The sequence below is a fragment of the Rhincodon typus genome, chromosome 17 (assembly GCF_021869965.1).
Source record: "Rhincodon typus isolate 14 chromosome 17, sRhiTyp1.1, whole genome shotgun sequence".
In the NCBI taxonomy this organism is placed as follows: Eukaryota; Metazoa; Chordata; class Chondrichthyes; order Orectolobiformes; family Rhincodontidae; genus Rhincodon; species Rhincodon typus.
The window spans coordinates 16,329,201-16,348,693 of NC_063348.1; the positions used below are offsets into that span (position 1 = coordinate 16,329,201).

Here is a 19,493-nt window from a genome sequence, read left to right on the forward strand (position 1 = left end):
CCAGCTCTGCACCTTGTTGTCTCGGACCCTCCAACTGCACTTTGTATAATGGAACTGGGATACACTTCAGCTAATTTATAAGCACTTCAGTTTTCAATGCACAATTTAGGGAAAATTAGGTCCTATCCCAACAAAAAAAATGTTTGAGTACCTCCCCTGTATCCTTTAACATAGTTATGGTTTAGGCATGTTATTTGAATAAAAAAAGTCAGCCAGCTTCCCTTTTGACAAAAAGCCTTTATATCTGTCATCTACTTTATTCATTTTCCTGTACTCAGGAACACTTATTGCCAGTTAAAGCTTCAATTTTCCATTTTCTTTCCCTTTCAGAGTTCCCTTTCAGACTCTTAAACACCAAGTAGTTCCATGTGTTTCCCATGCAACGTCCAGCATTCTATGTTATTACAATGGAAACACATTAGGACTTCAATTTTAACCTTCATTTCTGCTCTGAGGGATCATGGACATTCCCACTTGTCTTTTCATTTCTGTTTACCTTGCCTCCATTTTAACCACATGTTCTCTATCCTTCTTGAATTTAAGGGGGTAATGGAGAAAATACTTATCTTATAAATCATCTGAAATCTGCCATTACTGCTTCCTGTCTCATAGTTGCAACCCTCTGGTCTTCAAAAAAGGTTCTTATTGCAAAAAGCATAGAAAAATCTTCAGTCATCCAAGAAAATTATCTCAGTTTTACACATAGTTTCAGCTCTTGATGCTCAAAATTACTTTGCATAACACTTCAAAATTCAATATAGGTTTGTTCAGGCAATTTCCACAATTTTATCTTCATTTATTTTGCTTAATAAGATTACATTTTATTGTTAAAACTAAATCTGTAGTATTGGATGTTTCTGCTTCAGAGGGACCACCTTATTTAAACAAAATTGGCACTGGAGGGGGTGCAAAGGAGGTTCACTAGGTTGATTCCAGAGTTGAGGGGTTGGCTTATGAGGAGAGACTGAGTAGATTGGGATTATATTCATTGGAATTCAGAAGATTGAGGGGGGATCTTATAGAAACATATAAAATTATGAAGGGAATAGATAAGATAGAAGTAGAGAGGATGTTTCCACTGGCGGGTGAAGCTAGGACAAGAGGGCATAGCCTCAAGATTAGAGGGAGCAGATTTAGGACTGAATTGAGAAGGAATTTCTTCACCCAGAGGGTTGTTAATCTATGGAATTCCTTGCCCAGTGAAGTAGTTGACGCTACTTCGGTAAACGTTTTTAAAAAAAGGTAGATTTTTTTTGAACAATAAAGGAATTAAGGGATACGGTGAGAACGCGGGTAAGTGGATCTGAGTCCACGAAAAGATCAGCCATGATCTTATTGAATGGCGGAGCAGGCTTGAAGGGCCAGACGGCCTACTCCTGCTCCTAGTTCTTATGCTCTTAAAATATGAGGTCCCAAGTCAGATTTCAATCAGGCATCAGAATAGTCCCAAAATAACTGGAGCCAGGGTCATATGATACTCAATTTTTAGTCCCTGTCTGTCTCCTTTGAACTCTTGTTTAATAACTCCTAAAAGAGGTTTTCAACAAGCACCTCCCAAAATCTGGACAGAATTGAAGATTACCATCCAGCAACTTTTCAAAGAGAATATGGTACAAAGTACTATGGTACTTTTTCCAAAAGTACCTAGCTCACTACGGAAAAAAAGTGGACTTAACTATAAGTTTTTATTATAAAGGATAAAACTAAGGTTCTTGAGCAGATTTGTAGCTCAGGTTGTGGATGCTGTGATTGGTTTACTCACCGAGCTGGTTCGTTAGTTCACAGACATTTCATTACCCTTCTGGGTAACATCATCAATGTAACCTCTGATGAAGCGCTGTTGTGTTTTCCTGTCTGGTAGTTAAACTCTGGGGTTTGTTGGAATTGGCTACCTCATTTCCGGTTTTTCTTTGCAGTGGTGTATATATAGGGTCTAATTCTACGTGTTTATTGATGGCCTTCTTGGTAGAGAACCAAGCCTCTAGAAATTCCTGTACTTGTTTCTGTTTGGTCTGTCCTAGGATCCTGATGTTGTCCCAGTTGAACTGGTGATTCTCCTTATCCATGTGAATGGAGACGAGTGACTACTGGTTATGCCTTTTTGTTGCTAGTTGGTGTTCATGTATTCTTGTGGCCAGTTTCCTTCCTATCTGTCCAATGTAACGTTTGTTGCAGTCTTTGCATGGGATCTTGTATATCACGTTGGTTCTGTCCATCGTGGGTAAGGGGTCTTTGGTTCGAGTTAGCAGTTGGCGTAGGGTTGACATAGGTTTATGTGCTACTCTGATGCCCAATGGTTGTAGGAGTCTTGTGGTCAGTTCGGATATGTTCTTGATGTATGGTAATGTGACGTGTGTGTCAGGGCATTCTGTATCTTCCTGTTGTTGTTTGTGTGATAGGCGTCGTCAGACCCAACTGTTTGGATATCTGTCGTCCTTAGATACTTGGTAAAGGTATTCTTCTTCATTTTGGCGTAGTTCTAGGTTGCTGCAGTGTGTTGTCGCTCGTTTAAATAGTGTTTTTACGCAACTCCATTTGTGGATGCTGTTGAAATTCAGGATTTGATCTGTGTGTGTGGCCTTTCTGTGTACATTTGTCGGAAACTCCCCATTAGCCCTGCATCTGCCATGATGTCCAAGAATTCCATTGGGCATCAGAGTGGCACACAAACCTATGTCAACCCTACTCCAACTGCTAACTCGAACCAAAGACCCCTTATCTACTATGGACAGAACCAATGTGATATACAAGATCCCATGCAAAGACTGTGAAAAACATTACATTGGACAGACAGGAAGGAAACTGACCACAAGAATACATTAACACCAACTAGCAACAAAACGACATGACCAGTACTCACTTGTGCCCATTCACACAGATAAGGAGAACCACCAGTACGATTGGGACAATATCAGGATCCTAGGTCAGGCCAAACAGAGACAAGCACGGGAATTTCTAGAGGCTTGCTTCTCCACCAAGAAGGCCATCAGTAAACACGTAGAATTAGACCCTGTATATACACCACTGCAAAGAAAAACTGAAAATGAGGTAGCCAATTCCAACGAACCCCAGAGTTTAAATACCAGGTGGGAAAACACAACAGCACTTCATCAGAGGCTGCATTGATGATGTTACCCAGCCGGGTAATGAAACGTCTGTGACCTAACGAACCAGCTCGGCGAGCAAACCAACCACAGCCAAGAATAAAACTGGAATCAATCTTTAACACTTTAAAAAGTGTTAATTTACGCATGAATACTACAAACATAAATCTTATAACCAAACAATAATATTTTAAGCCTGTTCCAATATCTCTTTAGAACTCAATAATGATCAATGCACTGCTATTTTAAAAAAGCATTTTTACCTTACTGTGAAAAACAATTTAAAATGTAATATATAAAATTATGATAACACTTCTAAAGGTGATGATGCACTCCAGCCCCTCCAATATCCACAGATCCCTAGCCATCCTCAAGCGTACTGATGAATATAGCATTCTTCCTCTCCAGGAATAACTAAGCATATGACTGCTCATATTTATAGGAGCTTAAGAGAGTGCCCTTAATCACAATTAATGTGCAATTAACATCCCTATTTGGCAATAATTTGGATTTAATATTCTCCGCCTTGTTTTCAAACCCTTCCGGGCCTTGCCTCACCTATAGCCTCATTTAGCCTTACAGGTCTTGAGATCTCTGCGCTCCTCCAGTTATAGATTCTTGTGCATATCCAATTTTAATTGCTTCATTATTGGCAGCTGTGCCTTCAGCTACCTGAGCTTTAAGGTGAGTCATGTTAAAAGAGGCTTAGGTTCAAGTTGCACCTGCCCTAGAGGTGTGTTGTAACATATCTGAACAGATTGATTGAAAAAATCAAAAATGTTAAGTCTATTTCTCTCTTCACAGGTGCAACCAGGCCTACTATGTCTTTTTCCAGTTGTTTTTATTTCAGGTCTTCAGTATATGCAGTGTTTGCCTCTCTACCTCCCTGTTTTAATAAGATGCACTTTAAAGCATACCTCTTTGTCCAAGGCTTTTTATTTTGTCACATTGACATAACCTCTTATCATTAAATTTTGTTTGATATTGCTTCTGTGGCATGCTTGTTTTGGTTTAACTCTGTTAAAGGCATAATATAGATGTAATGTCCTTGACTCTATTCTACATAGCTAGAAATATACAACAAAGAAAATCATGTTTAAAATATTATACTTTTGATGACTTGCATTATATTTCTATTTGTAGATTGTATTTTGGAGAGCGTCTTGCCTTGTATTTTGCATGGCTTGGTTGGTACACTACCATGCTGATTCCTGCCGCCATATGTGGAGTCATAGTCTTTTTATATGGATTATTCTATTTTGGAGATAGCCAAGTGAGGTATTTATAATTGGTGTTTCTGTTGCAATTCTGTCGGGGGGAGGTGATGGCCTAGTGGTGGTATCGCTGGACTGTTAATCCGGAGACCCAGATAACGTTCTGGGGTCCCGGGTTTGAATCCCGCCATGGCAGATGGTGGAATTTGAATTCAAATAAAATCTGGAATTAAGAATCTAATGATGACCATGAATCCATTGTCAATTGTCGGAAAAAAACCATTTGGTTAACTATGCCCTTTAGAGAAGGAAACTGCCATCCTTACCTGGTCTGTCCTACATATAACTCCGGACCCACAGCAGTGTGGTTGACTCTTAATTGCCCTTTGGGCTATTAGGGATGGGCAGTAAATGCCTCTTACCCAGCGTCACCCTCATCCTGTGAATGAATGAAGGAAAAAAATCATAACAGATAATAAAAAAGATCGAAATTATTTTATCAGAGAAATATCTACTTTGCTCAAGCTTTATGACATTGGAGAACTGAAAAGATGGAAGAATAGATAGATCCTGGTTTGGTAACATCTTAAACTTGAAAGGGCTGTTTGTTGGACCCATAATGCTTGGAACATCGTTTCTGCTAAGGGTCACATAGGAAACAGAAGGAGGCTGCAACTTCACTTCATTGCCTCATGAAGATTTGAATTCACTACCACAGGACATAGTTGAGGCTAAAATGTATATAAGTTATGAGGAGGCAGTGGCATAGCAGTATTGTAACTGGGCTAGTAATCCAGAGACATAGTCTAAAGCTCTGAATCTCACCGTGGTAGATGTTGGAATTTGATTTCAATTGATAAATTAGGAATTGAAAGCTTGACTAATGACCAGGTGACCATGAAACCATTATTGATGTTCACTAAGATCCTTTCAGAGAAGGAAGATGTATTTGGTCTGGTTCACATGTGACTCCAAATCCACAGCAACATGGTTTACTCTTAATTGTCTAGAAAACTACTCTGTTGTAAAGTACTACAATGTCTGATAAAAGGAATAAAACTGGATGGACCTTCTGTCATCAACCAAGTCTCTGGAAAAGATAAAGACACTCACAGCCCTCTCAACCCTGCAAAGTGCGCCATACTAACATCGAGGAGCTTGTGCCAAAAGCGGGAGAGGTGTGGAACAGACTAGTCAAGTAACAGCCTAACATAGTCATTCTCACAGAATCATACATTATAATGTCTCAGACATCTATCACCACTTCTGCTGGGATCTTGGTCTCTTTCTCAGGGCTCCAGCATCATGGATGCCAGCCTTCATCTAATGTGATCACCATCATCAGCCCAAAGGTGGCTGCACAATGGTATGCAGTTAGGAAGCAGAGTGCTTAACATAGATGCCAGATGCCAAGAAGTCGCATTGCAATCTTACTGCAACCCCACAAAGTACTGGTAGGACTACAAAGGAAGCACTGTGAGTAGTTTTCATTTTCTTATTTGAGGAAAGATATAATTGCATTGCAGGTAGTTCAGAGAAGTTTACTGGGATGATCCCCAGAATGGAAGGATTGTCTTATGGGCAAAGGTTAAACTCTACTCAAGGGAATTTAGAAGAATGAGAGGTGATTTCATTGAAACATATAGGATATTTAAGGGGCTTGACACGGTAAGTGCTGAGAGGATGTTTTCCCGTCATGGGAGAGTCTAGGAGGGCATAGTCTCAGAATAAAGGGGTGCCAATTTAAAACTGAGATGCAGAGGAATTTCTTCTCTCAGAGGGTTGTGAGTTTTTTGAACTCCTTGTTGCAAAAGAGCTATGGGGCAGAATCCTTGTGTAGATTTAAGTTTGAGATAGATCAATTCTTGATCAATAGGGGAATGAAGGGTTACAGGGAAAGGGCAGGAAAGCGGACATGCCGAATGTCGGATCAGATGAGATTCCATAGAATGGTGGAGCTGGCTCAAGGTGCCAAGGGGCCTACTCCTGTTTCTATTTTTTATGGTTTTATCAGGTGAAACATGGACAGAAATGCCCTGTTGATTACCAGCTCCCATGCCACCCTAATTCTTTAAGGTGATGAATCGGTTCTTTTCCATGTCGAGCACCACTTGGATGATGTTCTGAGGGTGGCAAGGACACAGAATATACCCTGGGGGATTTCAGTGCCAACCACCAAGACTAGTTCAGCCGTACTGCTGATAAAGGTGTTGATTCCTAAAAGGCTTAGCTCTCAGACTGAGTCTGTAAAAGGTCGTGAGAGAACCAAAAAGAGGATACAATATACCTGACCTCATCCTCACCAATCAGCCATAATAATGTACGTAGAAGTGATCACAGATTGTGGAGATGAAGTCCCACCCTTATATAGACAAAACCGCTGGGGCGGCACGTTCGCTCAATGGTTAGCACTGCTGCCTTACTGTGCTAGGGACTTGGGTTCGATGCCAGCCTCAGGCAACTGTCTGTGGGGAGTTTGCACATTCTCCCCGCGTCTGCGTTGTTTTCCTCCAGGTGTAATGGTTTCCTCCCACGGTCCAAAGATACGCAGGTTAGGTGGATTGGTCATGCTGAAATTGTTCGTACTATTCAGGGATGTGTAGACTAGGTGGATTAGCTATGATGGATGTGAGTTTATGGGAAATGGTAGGAAGCTGGGTCTGGGTGGTGTGAGCTTTGAAGAGTCAGTGCAGACTCGATGGGCTGAATGGCCTCCTTCTGCACTGTTGAGGTTCTATGATTCTGTGACCGCTAGCACTCCATCCCATTGTGTTGTGTGGAACTTTCACTGTGATAAATGGGATAGATTTCAAACAAATCCAGCTAATCCAGACTGGACATCCTTGAGAGGCTACCAACAGCCACAGAATTGCAACTGGACTTAATTTGTGATTCATGGCCTGATTTAATGCAAAGTGCCAAGGTGAGCATCAACATACCTAAAAAGGAGGTGTCAACCTGGTGTAGGTACAGCCCAGGGCTATTTGCAAGTTTATCTGCATAGGCAGCGCGTAATGGACTGAGCAAAGCAACCAACAGATCGTATTTAAGCTCTGGAGTAGTATCACATCCAGTCATGAATGGTGGTGGACAATTGAACAATTCACTAGAGGAAGAGGCTATAAAAATATTTCAATTTTCAATAATGGGTGAACCCATAACATCAGTGCAGAAGACAAAGCTGAAACGTTTGCATCGGTCATCAGATAGAAGTGCTAAGTGGTCTCCTCCTGAGATTCTAGGCAGCATAGATGGTAGCCTTGAGCCAATTTGATCACTCCACTTGATATCTAGAAGCAGCTAAAGTCACTGGATCCTGCAAGGGTCATGGGGCCTGTCAACATTCCAGCTATAGTATTGAAAACTTACATTGTAGAACCAACTGCATGCTTAGCCAAACCGTACAAATACCATTGTTATGTTGGCCACTACCCAGCAGTTTGGAAGGTTGAGTTGATATCGTCCTCCCACAAAAGCCAGGCACATCCAATCCAGCCTATTACCACCCTATTGGTCTACTCTTGATCACCAGCAAAGTAATGGAAGGTGCTGTCAATAGTGCTATCAAGTAAATCTTACTGAACAATAACCTGTATGCTGATGCCCACTTGGATTCTGCTCGGTCAATGGGGTCCTGACCTTATTACTGCCTTTGCGCAAACATGGACAAAGGAGCTGAACTCAAGATGGAAAGTGAGGATAACTGCCCTTGAATCAAAGTAACATTTCAAGAGTGTGGCATCAAGCAACCTATAAAAATGTAGTCAGTGGGCATCAACATGAAAGTTCTCCACTGGTTGGTGTCATAAATTGCACAAAGAAATATGGCTGGATGCTGATCATCTGAACCACAGGACAGCTCTGCAGGAATTCCTCACTATCCTGTCCTCGGCCCAATCATCCTCAGCTGCTTCATCAATGAACTCCTCTCCATCATAAGGTAGAAGTGGGAATGTGCTGTAATGATTGCACGTTGTTCAGAATTATTTGCTGCTCATCAACATCTGAACAACATCCAGGCTTAAGTGTGATCTTAAATGTGATCTGTTGGTTGCTTTGCTCAGTCCATTATGTGCTGGCTATGCAGATAAGCATGCAAGTACCCCTGGGCTGTACCTACATCAGGTTGACACCTTTTTAGGTATATTGATGCTCATCTTGGCACTCTTCATTAAATCAGGCCATGAGGTCACAACAATGTTAAGTGACAAGCAGTATTGATGTCACGCAAGTGCCAGGACAAGAAAGAATCTATCAATATCCCCTTGATATTCAGTGGAATTACCATGGCTAAATTGCCCACTATCAACATCTAGGGAGTTATTACTGACCAGAAGCTGAACTGGACTTACCATATAAATAGAGTGGCTACAAGAACATGTCAGAGACTGGGAGTTTTGTGGCAAATAATTCATTTCCTGACTTCCAAAAGCCTGTCCATGGTCTACAAGGCATAAGTCAGGAGTGTGATGCAATACTGTCTCCACTTGCCAGGATGAACGCAGCTCCAACAGCACTCAAGAACCTCAACAACATCCAGGACAAAGCAGTCCAATTCATTGATACCCCATCTAACACCTTGAATATTAACTCCCTCCACCACTGATTTACAGTGTAACCAGTGTGTACCTTCACTGTTCCTTGGTCAGCACCTGCCAAAGTTGTGAGCTCAACCAAGAAGAAGGATAAGGTCAGCAGAATCACGTAAATTCGCTTTGAGGCAATACACCCAACTTGGAAGTACATCACCATATCTTGCTGTTGCTGGGTCAAAATCCTGGCACTCCCCCTGCACTAACAGCTCTATAGGTGCATCTACATTACATGAACTTCACTGGCTGTTTTATATCTTTTCCTCAAGGACAATTAATGCTGGCCTAGCCATTAGAGTCCATGTTCTGTGAATGATTGAAAAGGAACATAATGGGTAAATGAAATAAGTATTTGAAAAGGAATGGAATATAATGATAAAATAAATAGAGTGTGAGTAAACTAGTACAGAGCATAAGCACTGTGTAAAATCATTGGGCCAAGTGTCTGTTTCATTCTATAAGTTCTTTGGAACAAGCATCAGTGATCCCTGCAGTTCAGTGCTGCAGGATGACTTGAGAGTTTGTCTGAGTTATCTCTAATATCTGAGCACTCCCACATTTTACAAAATGTTTCCTTGGAAGATTAGTGCTGGTGAGCAGGACTGGTGTAGATTTAGAGTAATCATTTTTCAGTGCAGACTGAATGGCTAAAGGGCCTTTCTGTGCTGTGTGACTCTATGATAAATGCAATTCTTTAACCATCTTTTTCTCCCCCATGTACCTTCAGTAGGGAAATCTGCAATGCCCACACAATAATCATGTGCCCAAGATGTGATCAGACGTGTCCATTGTGGAAGCTTTCCGATACATGCTTCTATGCAAAGGTACAGTAAAATATCAGATTAAGGAAATGGGATACATCTAGCAAAACAAAAAGCATCTGTAAAAACATCCATAGGAAAGATAATCAGTTGTTTTTATATCCATTCTATTTCCTGTTGCATTCAGGCTGGGTGTTAGGATGGGAGGTATTTGAAAACTGAATTAAATGAGATTGTAAAGTCTTAAAGCTGAACTACTATGAGTAAGATATAGGCTACCCAGATTATTGAGTAAGGAAATGTGAGAATTTCTTTTGAAAAGTCATAGTAAAACTCTTAAACACTCACATGGTCTGTAACAATTCCTTTTATGGAAAATCAACCTTACAAAATTTGGCTATAGTACACAATAATCTGTTGTGGTGCTGAACGTTTCCAATCTTAGCATTTGCTAAACTTATTGAAACTGAAAACTATTTAATAACATGATGGTCCATAATATATTCACAGTAAATGAGCAGTGCCACAGATATAGAGCAGCCAATTAAAATAGGTGCTAATGGCCATTTCATCTTAGTTATATTTAGATGTTTTCTTAATTATTCACAGAGGAGGGCGTGGGTGGCTAGGCTCAGCATTTATTACTTCCATTTGGGAATGTTTGCTGAGGGAATTGTAATAATGGGTTGAATTTTCATATTTTTAGACTGAGTGCTATTTTTGGGCAGTTTTATGGCAAGTGTCCTATCTTGGCTCACAGCAAAGTTTCTCATGCAATTTCTACTGCTGTCTTCATTAATTATGCAGTTAGGTTCTATGGTGCCTATCTTGTTCAATCATGTAGCAGCAGAGGCAGAGGTGCTCACCCCTGCTGGGATCTTGTGGCATTTAGGCCTCCGGCACTATATTTAAATCCATGCTGCACACCTCTTTAAAGGCTGCAAGCCAATGCCTTTCTCACTTTGGGATTCGATCATTATTGAAAAGAATATGCCCAGAAAGGAAGGCTGGCAACATGTTTTAACAACAGGGACCTGGAGGTGCTAGTGAATGGGCTGGCTGAGAAGTCGATCTTCTTTCTTGCAGATGGGCAAAGGAGGCCATGCCACCACTCAAGTCCAGCATGGACTCAGATAATGATCTGATCAGTGCCCATCATGGACCAAAAGGAATGCACAGCAGTGGTGAAAGAAGATCAGTGTGTTTCTGCTAAAATAAAACAAAGACTTTTGGATGCTGGAGATCTCAAACAAAAACAGAAATTGCTGGAGAAACTCAGCAGGTCTGGCAGCATGAGTCAAAAGAAAAACAAAGTTAATGTTTCAAGGCCAGTTTTGTCAACCAAACAGTTTTTATGTCAACAGTTTCTCCAGCTGACCTTATTTAGCACTTCTTGTTTTTGTTGTAAGGGTTTTCTGTGCTCACAAAAAAATTGCCACCACCTTTGCTCTGCTATCTCACATTCAACCTAACACTACCACTGCACAGTAACATCATCAAGGCTAATGGTTTAAAACTCTCACTATTTCATGCAGCACTTCTACTCAGTACCTCTCACTTTGTCATTTTCCTAGCCCTTCCTGCACTCTGTGCTTCCTACTCACTCACTGGGGACCATCACCAACTCTCCTGTCCTGCACCACAACTAACAGCTCTTTAATGCACTTAAATCTCAATCAATCCCTCCTTTTACCCATCACAGAAGAAATGTTTCATAATCAGAAATCAGGCAGAGAGTGCCAAACAGCAGTAGGGCCATCATTTGGCCCATTACCCCCAATGAGGAAAAGATATTTAGGATGGCTGGTTAGAATTGAGCCCACTGAAACCTCCATGTCAAGGCAACCCAGTAAGCTTCATCATACCATACTGCAGTGTTCTGCCATTACCAACAGAGTGAGCTTATTCTCAAGCTCCTGCCCCTACTGCATAACCAATGATCTCTCTTTTCTTATGCAGGCACTAGTAGCTCTCACGCAACCTGTGCCCCGAAGAGGCAGCCTCTCACTCCATCAGTTCTTCCTCCACTTTGAGGAAGAAGCCACATATTTTTCAGAGGATCCATTGGCACAGCTTTCTTCTACACCCTCCACCAGCTCAGAAACTTTCACCTTGTTGGGTACTCTGTCTAGATTAGACTTGAAAGCACATCTACTGAACCGATTACTGGCACGTCTCTGCAGCTGGCCAACAAAGGAAGCCTCCAGGTCTCTGGCATTAAGAGGACTACCAGTGGTCAGGAGAAGTTATCCCATGGTGTCGGCCATTAATAACTTCATCCAAATAAATAGACAAATACAAGATGGCAGGCAAGTTTATCAGACACACTCAGCAAACTGGAGTCAAGTTTTGAAGAGTCCACCAACATTATCAATACTGTGCTGGTTGTGCCATGCATGTATGTATCTGTTGCTATATACAGGTTGGCAGCCGCCATTGAAATCCAGGTCTGGCAGAATGCTGAGTGGGTGTTGAAAATGCATGACGACCTGCATTCCATTGTTTTCGCTGTTTTTGCTCAATATCAATGGCAAGTCAAAAGGGAAATGAAGGATTTCAGTGTCATACCAGGTGGCTTTTCCTTTCAAGGAATCAAGCTGGTACACACACAGACACAAAAACACACACACACACACACACACACACACACAGACCATGTGGACCGCCACCAATTCCCACCCCTGTAGATGTCCTACCCGAGGAGAGTAACACTGCACCTGGGCAGGACACCCTCAGCATCTCTGGGCCATCTCGCTACGAATGTCCCAGGGGCCATCTGCCAAATCCCCCAATCCAATAGGCTTTGTCCACCCAAGCTGCAGACCTCAGGTCTGCACCTAGATGTAGTTGAAGAGCAAAGAAAATAAAATTACTGAGGTTCTATAAATAGCATTATTGTAATACACTTCCACAATATAAATATATATGTGCTTTTAATCATCAATTGTCATTTTAGCTGTAGGATCTGGTTAAGTGATTACCATGGCAAAGTTAAGCAGCCTCTTCATACATCCTAAGAATGTTAGAAGATACATGGGCAGGACATTGTTCATCTCTAGGAAGCATCCTAGTTAGTAGCAGATTTAAGGAATTATTTTTTTTCTGTATTAATTCACGAGATGAGGGCGTTGCTGACCAGGCAGCATTTATTGTCCATCCCTGATTGCCCAGAGGGCAGTTAAGCATCAACCACATTGCTATGGGTCTGGAGTCACATGAAGGCCAGACCAGGTAAGGATGGCAGTTTCCTTCCCTAAAGGACGTTAGTGAACCAGATTTGTTTTTACCTACAATGAATATTGGATTCATGGTTATCAGTAGACTCCTAATTCCAGATACTTGTCCACTCTGAAACTCATGAGTGCAGCTGTTACGAAGTTGGGGAGAGTAATTGTGAGTTGGAAGGCAGGAAACTAAAATGTGTGGTTTCTGTAAGAGATTTGTGCTTTGTCTGTACTTAGAACTTTTTAAGAAAATGTATGTTTATGAGCAGCAGCTGAAATTGCCTGTACAGAGAGCCTCAAAAAGTGAAACAAGTGTATCAAAAATGTTTTGATGTTGTGACAATGAGTTTGAATTCGGCCATTTAATTTAAAACCAAACTCAGCAATTTTCAGCAATTCAAAGCCCATTGAATTTAAACACTGATGTTGACAACCTGAAACCAATCATATTATAAGAATTTGATTATGTCATTACGGGTATATAAGACGGGGGCATTTGGAAAATCAGGGAGAGCCAACTCCCATCTGAACAAGAGAGCCAACTGCCACTGCTTGAGTTAGCACCATTCAGCTCTCAGAGAAAGCCCATCTAATTAATCTAAAGTACCACAATATTTTAGCTCAAAGTCCTCCTTGAAGAAATTATAGAGATAAAGCATTCCTGACAGCAGAATTAACAGAAGAAAGGCATTTGGGAAGAGAGCAGAGACAACAGAATATTCCAGAAGACAGTCTATGTGAATTTGGAGAGATTAAGTTGTAATTTATTGCTTCTTATTAATTGTGTTTATATTAGTGGGACTTGTCTTTATTTAAACAGCATTCCAGTAGAATTTAGACCAGTTGGAGAGTAGTTAGTAGTATAGAGGGGAATTGGTGGTTTGTTAGTAATTTTGTTAATTTGTTCATTGTGGGGTTAAATAAATAAATTGTTTCTTGTTACTTGTAAAGTGGAGATCAGGGATTTTCTTTCTTTTAACCACTCTTAATAGATTACAAGGGGAAAGGTGAGCTTCCCTGGGTGTTCAGGGAGTAATTGTTAGAGGGGAAGCCCTACTCCTGTCATAACAGATCGGGGCTTGTGTTTTACTTTAATTATCAGAAGTGTTCAGCCATTGCCCATCATCAAAAAAATTGAGGGCTGAAGTCCAGGATCTGGATGGATTTAAACAGGTCAAGCCTGGGATTTGGATGGCTCGTGTATGGGATCTGAATGGATTTGGACAGATTTAAACAGACTTGGGGATTAGTGTCCTAGATCTTTAAATAAAATTTAGGTGAGAAAAAAATCTGTTTAATTTCGGTTAACCAACCTGTTGTTGGTTAAATTAAAGTGAGGGAAATGGCTCTTAACATTGTTAAAGAGTTTCTGGCGTTTGAAAATGCTTCCCAAATTTATCAAGAAAGTTTAGAAAAACAGAGGAAGTATATACTATTAGAATTAGCAAACAGGTTAGAATTGGATTTGACTCAGGATAACAGGAAAGTTGAAATAATAATGAAGTTAGTGAAGCACTTAAGTATATCAGAGAAGCAGGCAAGTGCAATGGAATTAATGAAAATTTAGGTTGCAAATGAGACAACTGGAGTTGGAGAATGAAAGGAAGGTGAGAGAGTTTGAATTACGGTTACAAGCAGAAGAAGGGAAAAGAAGAGCCATGTTAGAAGATAAAGAAAGGGAGAGAAGGTTCTTAGCTGAGCAAAAAGAAAGAGAGAGAGAGAAGAGAAGGAGAAAGAGAGAGAGTTTGAACTTCAGAAGTTGCAAATTGAATAGGAAAATCAATTTGAAAGGATGGAGATGAAGGTAAAACATATGTTTAATGAGGAGGAGAGTGATTAGCAAACGCATCGTAGCCAAAGACATGGTGGGGATATGTGCAAATATGTTAAAACTTGCCAAAATGTTATGAAAAAGATGTAGAAGCCTTTTTCATTTCATTTGAGAAACTGGCTAGGCAGATGAATTGGCCAGAGGGTATGTGGGTAATGTTAATTCAGATGAAGTTGGTAGGCAAGGCTAGTGAGGTGGTTGCAGTGCTGTTAGTTGAGGTGTCAAGAGATCATGAAGAGGTTGAACATGCAATTTTAAGTGCCTATGAATTGGTGCCAGAAGCTTACAGAGAACAGTTCAGAAACATAAAGAAGGAACCAGGTAACAGTTATGTTGAGTTTGAAAGAATTAAACAGTGCAATTTTGATAGATGAGTAAGAGCATTAAAGATAGAAAAGGCACAAGGATCTTAGAGAGATTATTCTGCTGGAGGTGTTTAAAAACTCACTTCCAGAGATGATAAGAACTCATATTGAGGAATAGAAAGTTGCCAAAGTAAGAAGAGCTGCAGAGATGGTGGATGAATATGTATTAGTGCATAAATTGAAATTTAGCTTCTGACAGCAATTTCATTCCGTGAGGGATAGAAACTGGGAAGAAGGGAGATCCTTCAATGAAAAACAAAAAGTAGATCACAATGGGAGCAGTTTACTACATGTGAAAAAAGAAACCCAAGAGGGTGAAAAGGAGTCAAGAGGCCTCAGGTGTTTTCACTGTAATGGAATGGGACACATAAAGATACAGTGCTGGTGTCTTAAGAAAGGCACTAGGAAAAGGTGTTTTTACTGCCATAAGGTGGGACATATGAAGTCACAATGCATGTGGTTGAAGAAAGGCACTGGGTAAAAAGATGTGGTAAAAGAGGCTAAACCAGTGGGATTATTTAAGGTAGTGAAGGAAATCCCAAAAGGAGTAGGGGAGCTGCAGGAGAGAGCACAACCTAGTCATGGGCTGCATGGTAAGACAGTGTCCGATTTCTACAAAGACTTCACCTCTATGGGTAAGGTTTACTCGGTAAGAACAGGGGAGAAGGTAAAGAAGTTACAATATTGAGAGATACGGGAGCTGGTCAGTCTCTAATTGTAAGAGATAAAAGTATTTGCACTCCTTCTGAAATGTTCCCTGAGAGAGCAGAAATCTGTGGAATAGATGGACAGAGATTTAGTGTTCCGCTGTGTAAGATCAGGTTAGAAAGTCCAAACAAGACTGGGGAAGTGACAGTGGGAGTGACTGAAACAGTGTCAATTGTAGGAATACAGTTTGTTCTTGGAAACGAACTGGCAGGAACAAAAGTGGGAGTGACACCTCTTGTAGTGGAGAAGCCAAAGGAAAACCAGGGAACTGAGGAGTTAAAAGAAAAAAAACCCTGGAATTTTTCCAGACTGTGTGATGACAAGATCCCACTGTCAAAGGTTAGAACAAGAGGGGAAAACCAAATAGAAAGATGAAGGAGTTGACGTCCAGTTAGCTGACACCCCGTTTGATGAAATGGTCAAGGAAGAACCTAAACAGACAAAGGATCAGGCAGAGGTGTTTAGTTCTGAAAGATTCTGAAAGATGAGACAATAAAGGATCTATATCATAAAGCTTTCTCGGAAAAAGAAATCAGAATGTATTCCCAAGCATTATTATCTCAAGGATAGAATCCTCAGGCAAAAATGGAGACCTCAGTAGGTTAGTGCAGAGGAGAAATGGGCAGAAGTGCACCAGATTGTGTTGCCGGTAGTATACAGACAGGAAGTATTACGGGTAGCACACAAATTACCAGTAGGAGGTCATTTAGGAGTGAGGAAGACTCAGGCTAAAATACAGAAGCACTTCTATTGGCCTGGATTGCATAAGGATGTGGTTGCATTTTGCGGTAACTGTCATACGTGTCAGATGATAGGAAAGCCTCAGGCAGTAATATAACCAGTGCCATTGATGCCACTTCCCACATTTGAAGAATCTTTCACCCGGTTAATGATTGATTGTGTAGGTCCCCTCCCTAAAACTAAAAGTGGGAACCAGTATTTGCTAACCATAATGGATGTGTCTACCCAGATTTCTGAAGGCCATTCCATTACGCAGTGTCAAGGCAAAAAGGGAAGTGGAAGAGTGGTTGCTTTCTTTACATGTGATGGCCTGCCCAGGGAGAGTCTTTCAGACCAAGGGTCCAATTTTACTGCCAAACTATTTAAGGAGGTCGTGGATAGTTTAGGCATCAACTACTTTAAATCAAGTGTGCACCATCCTGAATCCCAGGGAGCATTGGAAAGGTGACATCAGATCCTAAAAACCATGCTGAGGGCTTATTGCCAGGATCACCTAAATGATTGGGATAAAGGTATCCCATTTATATTGTTTGCCATTAGAGATGCCCCAAATGAATAGATGCAGTTTACTACATTTGAGTTGATATTCAGACACAAAATAAGAGGGCCTTTCGAATTAATTAAGGACAAGTTGATAGGGCCGAAGTCAGAGATCTCAGAGTTGGATTATGTATCTGAGGTGAGAGAAAGATTAAACAGAGTAGGTGAATTAGCTAGACAACATCTGAAGGTGGCAAGCATCTAATGAAGGAAGAAGCAGATAAGAAATTTAAAATTCGGATGTTTGCCTGAGGGGATAAAGTATTGGTGCTGTTACCAGTGGTAGGAGAAGCCTTAAAAGCAAGGTATAGTGGTCCTTATCAGATTGAGAAGAAGTTGAGTCATGTGAATTATCTGGTAACGATTCCAGATAGAAAAAAGATTTATTGGGTATGTCATCCAAATATGTTGAAACCCTACTACGACAGGATAGGGAACCAAAGAAACAGGTATTAGATACTGCCTCTGAGAGCGAGGGATCAAAATCGGAATCATTTGATTTTGATATGCCTCAAAGTAAGTTAAATAATGAGCAAGTCTTTAGAGAATGGGATAGGATAGTTAGCTATCTGTCTCAGGAACAGAGGACTGAATTGAGAGGCTTGTTGCAGAAAAATGAAGACATCTGTGGGAATAGAATGGGGAGGACTAGTACTGTACTGCATGAGGTTGAAGTAAAGAACGCTGTTCCAATAAAGCAACACCCCTGCAGGCTTAATCCTCTTAACACCACACAGGTACGGAAGGAAGTGGAAACGATGTTGCAAGAAGGCATCATCAAGCTGAGTCAAAATGAATGGAGTTTGCCGATCATGTTGTTTCTGAAGCCTGATGGTACTCAACAGTTCTGCTTAGATTATCGGAAGGTCAACACCGTAACTAAATCAGACTCATACCCAATTCCAAGGGTGGAGGACTGTGTGGAAAAAGTTGGACAAGCCACGTATATCACCAAGTTGGACTTACTCCGTGGTTACTGGCAAGCACCTTTGTCAGAGAGAGCGAAAGAAGTTTCTGTGCTTGTAACCCCAAATGGGCTATATCAATTTAAAGTAATGCCCTTTGGTATGAAAAACGCACCCGCTACATTTCAAAGACTTATGAACAGAGTTGTGGCAGGATTGAATAACTTGCTGTCTATAGAGAAGATGTTGTTAGCCATTCATGGAAAGATCACTTGGTACATTTGGCAGAGCTCTTTAAAAGACTACGGGAGGCAAAACTGGTTATAAACGTAGCAAAAACTGAATTTACGAAAGCAGAAGTGACATTCATGGGACATAACATCAGACATGGAAGGATGACCCTGAAGAACATAGAAACGAAGGCCATCGAAGAATTTCCAAGACTATCTTCGAAGAAAGAGGTACTTCGAGTTTTGGGATTGAACGGATTCTACCAGAAGTTTTTGCTGAACTTTAGTAGCGTGGTGGCACTGCTGACGGATTTGCAAAAGAAGAACACGAAATTTCGGCAGACAGAACAATGCCAGGAGGTATTTGAGAAATTTAAAGGTGTACTAACCACTGCACCAGTTTTAGCTACACCAAATTTCTCAAAACCCTTTAATGTCATTATCAATGCCAGCGATATAGAGGTTGATGCAGGAGGATGATGGTGGAATTGAAAGGCCAATTGGATATTTTTTGAAGAAACTCGATATTCATCAGAGAAAATACTCCACTGTTGAAAAAGAATTATTGAGTTTGGTACTGGCCTTACAACATCTTAAGGTTTATGTTACAAACAATATTTCAGAGATGGTTGTGTATACAGACCACAACCTCTCACTTTTTTGGAAAAATTTAAGGACAAAAATGTGAGACTATTTCATGGGAGTCTTATGTTACAAACTTTTAACTTACAAATTGTACGTGTTACGGGACAGAAAAACGTTGTTGCAGATGCGTTATCGCGGGTTTAAAGAAAATGTGGAGATAAGATTTGACTGTACCAGTTCTATATTATATATTTGTATTAGTATGAACGGTATAACTTTAGAGTACTGAATTATGTATTTCGTAGTAATAGTGTTAAGATTTAGAAAAAAATGAAACCAGCTTTTCATAATAATGGTTCGTATTTTTCGTATGGGAGATTGTTCCAAGTTGGGTAGACTGTGTCATGACAGGGAATGGCGGAATCCCTCTGATAATTAAAGTAAAACACAAGCTCCGATCACTTATGACAGGAGTGAAGTGGAAGGCAGGAAGCTAAAATGTGTGGTTCCTTTAAGAGATTTGTGCTTTGTCTGCACTTTGAATTTTTAAAAGAAATATATGTCTGTGATCAGCAGCTGAAGTTGCCTGTACAGAGAACCTCAAAAAGTGAAACAAGTATATCAAAAATGCCTTAGAGATAGTAGGAACTGCAGATGCTGGAGAATCTGAGATAACAAGGTGTAGAGCTGGAT

At 40.7% G+C, this 19,493-nt stretch overlaps 1 protein-coding gene across 1 annotated transcript in view; it reads left to right on the top strand.

Moving 5' to 3' along the window:
- LOC125485268 (anoctamin-9-like) overlaps positions 1-19,493 on the top strand; it is a 191,555-nt gene that overhangs the window by 53,946 nt on the left and 118,116 nt on the right. Inside the window, exons 6-7 of the mRNA XM_048607302.1 lie at positions 4,248-4,382; positions 9,638-9,734. Coding sequence (XP_048463259.1) covers positions 4,248-4,382; positions 9,638-9,734 — 232 coding nt within the window. The remainder of the gene's footprint in view (positions 1-4,247; positions 4,383-9,637; positions 9,735-19,493) is intronic.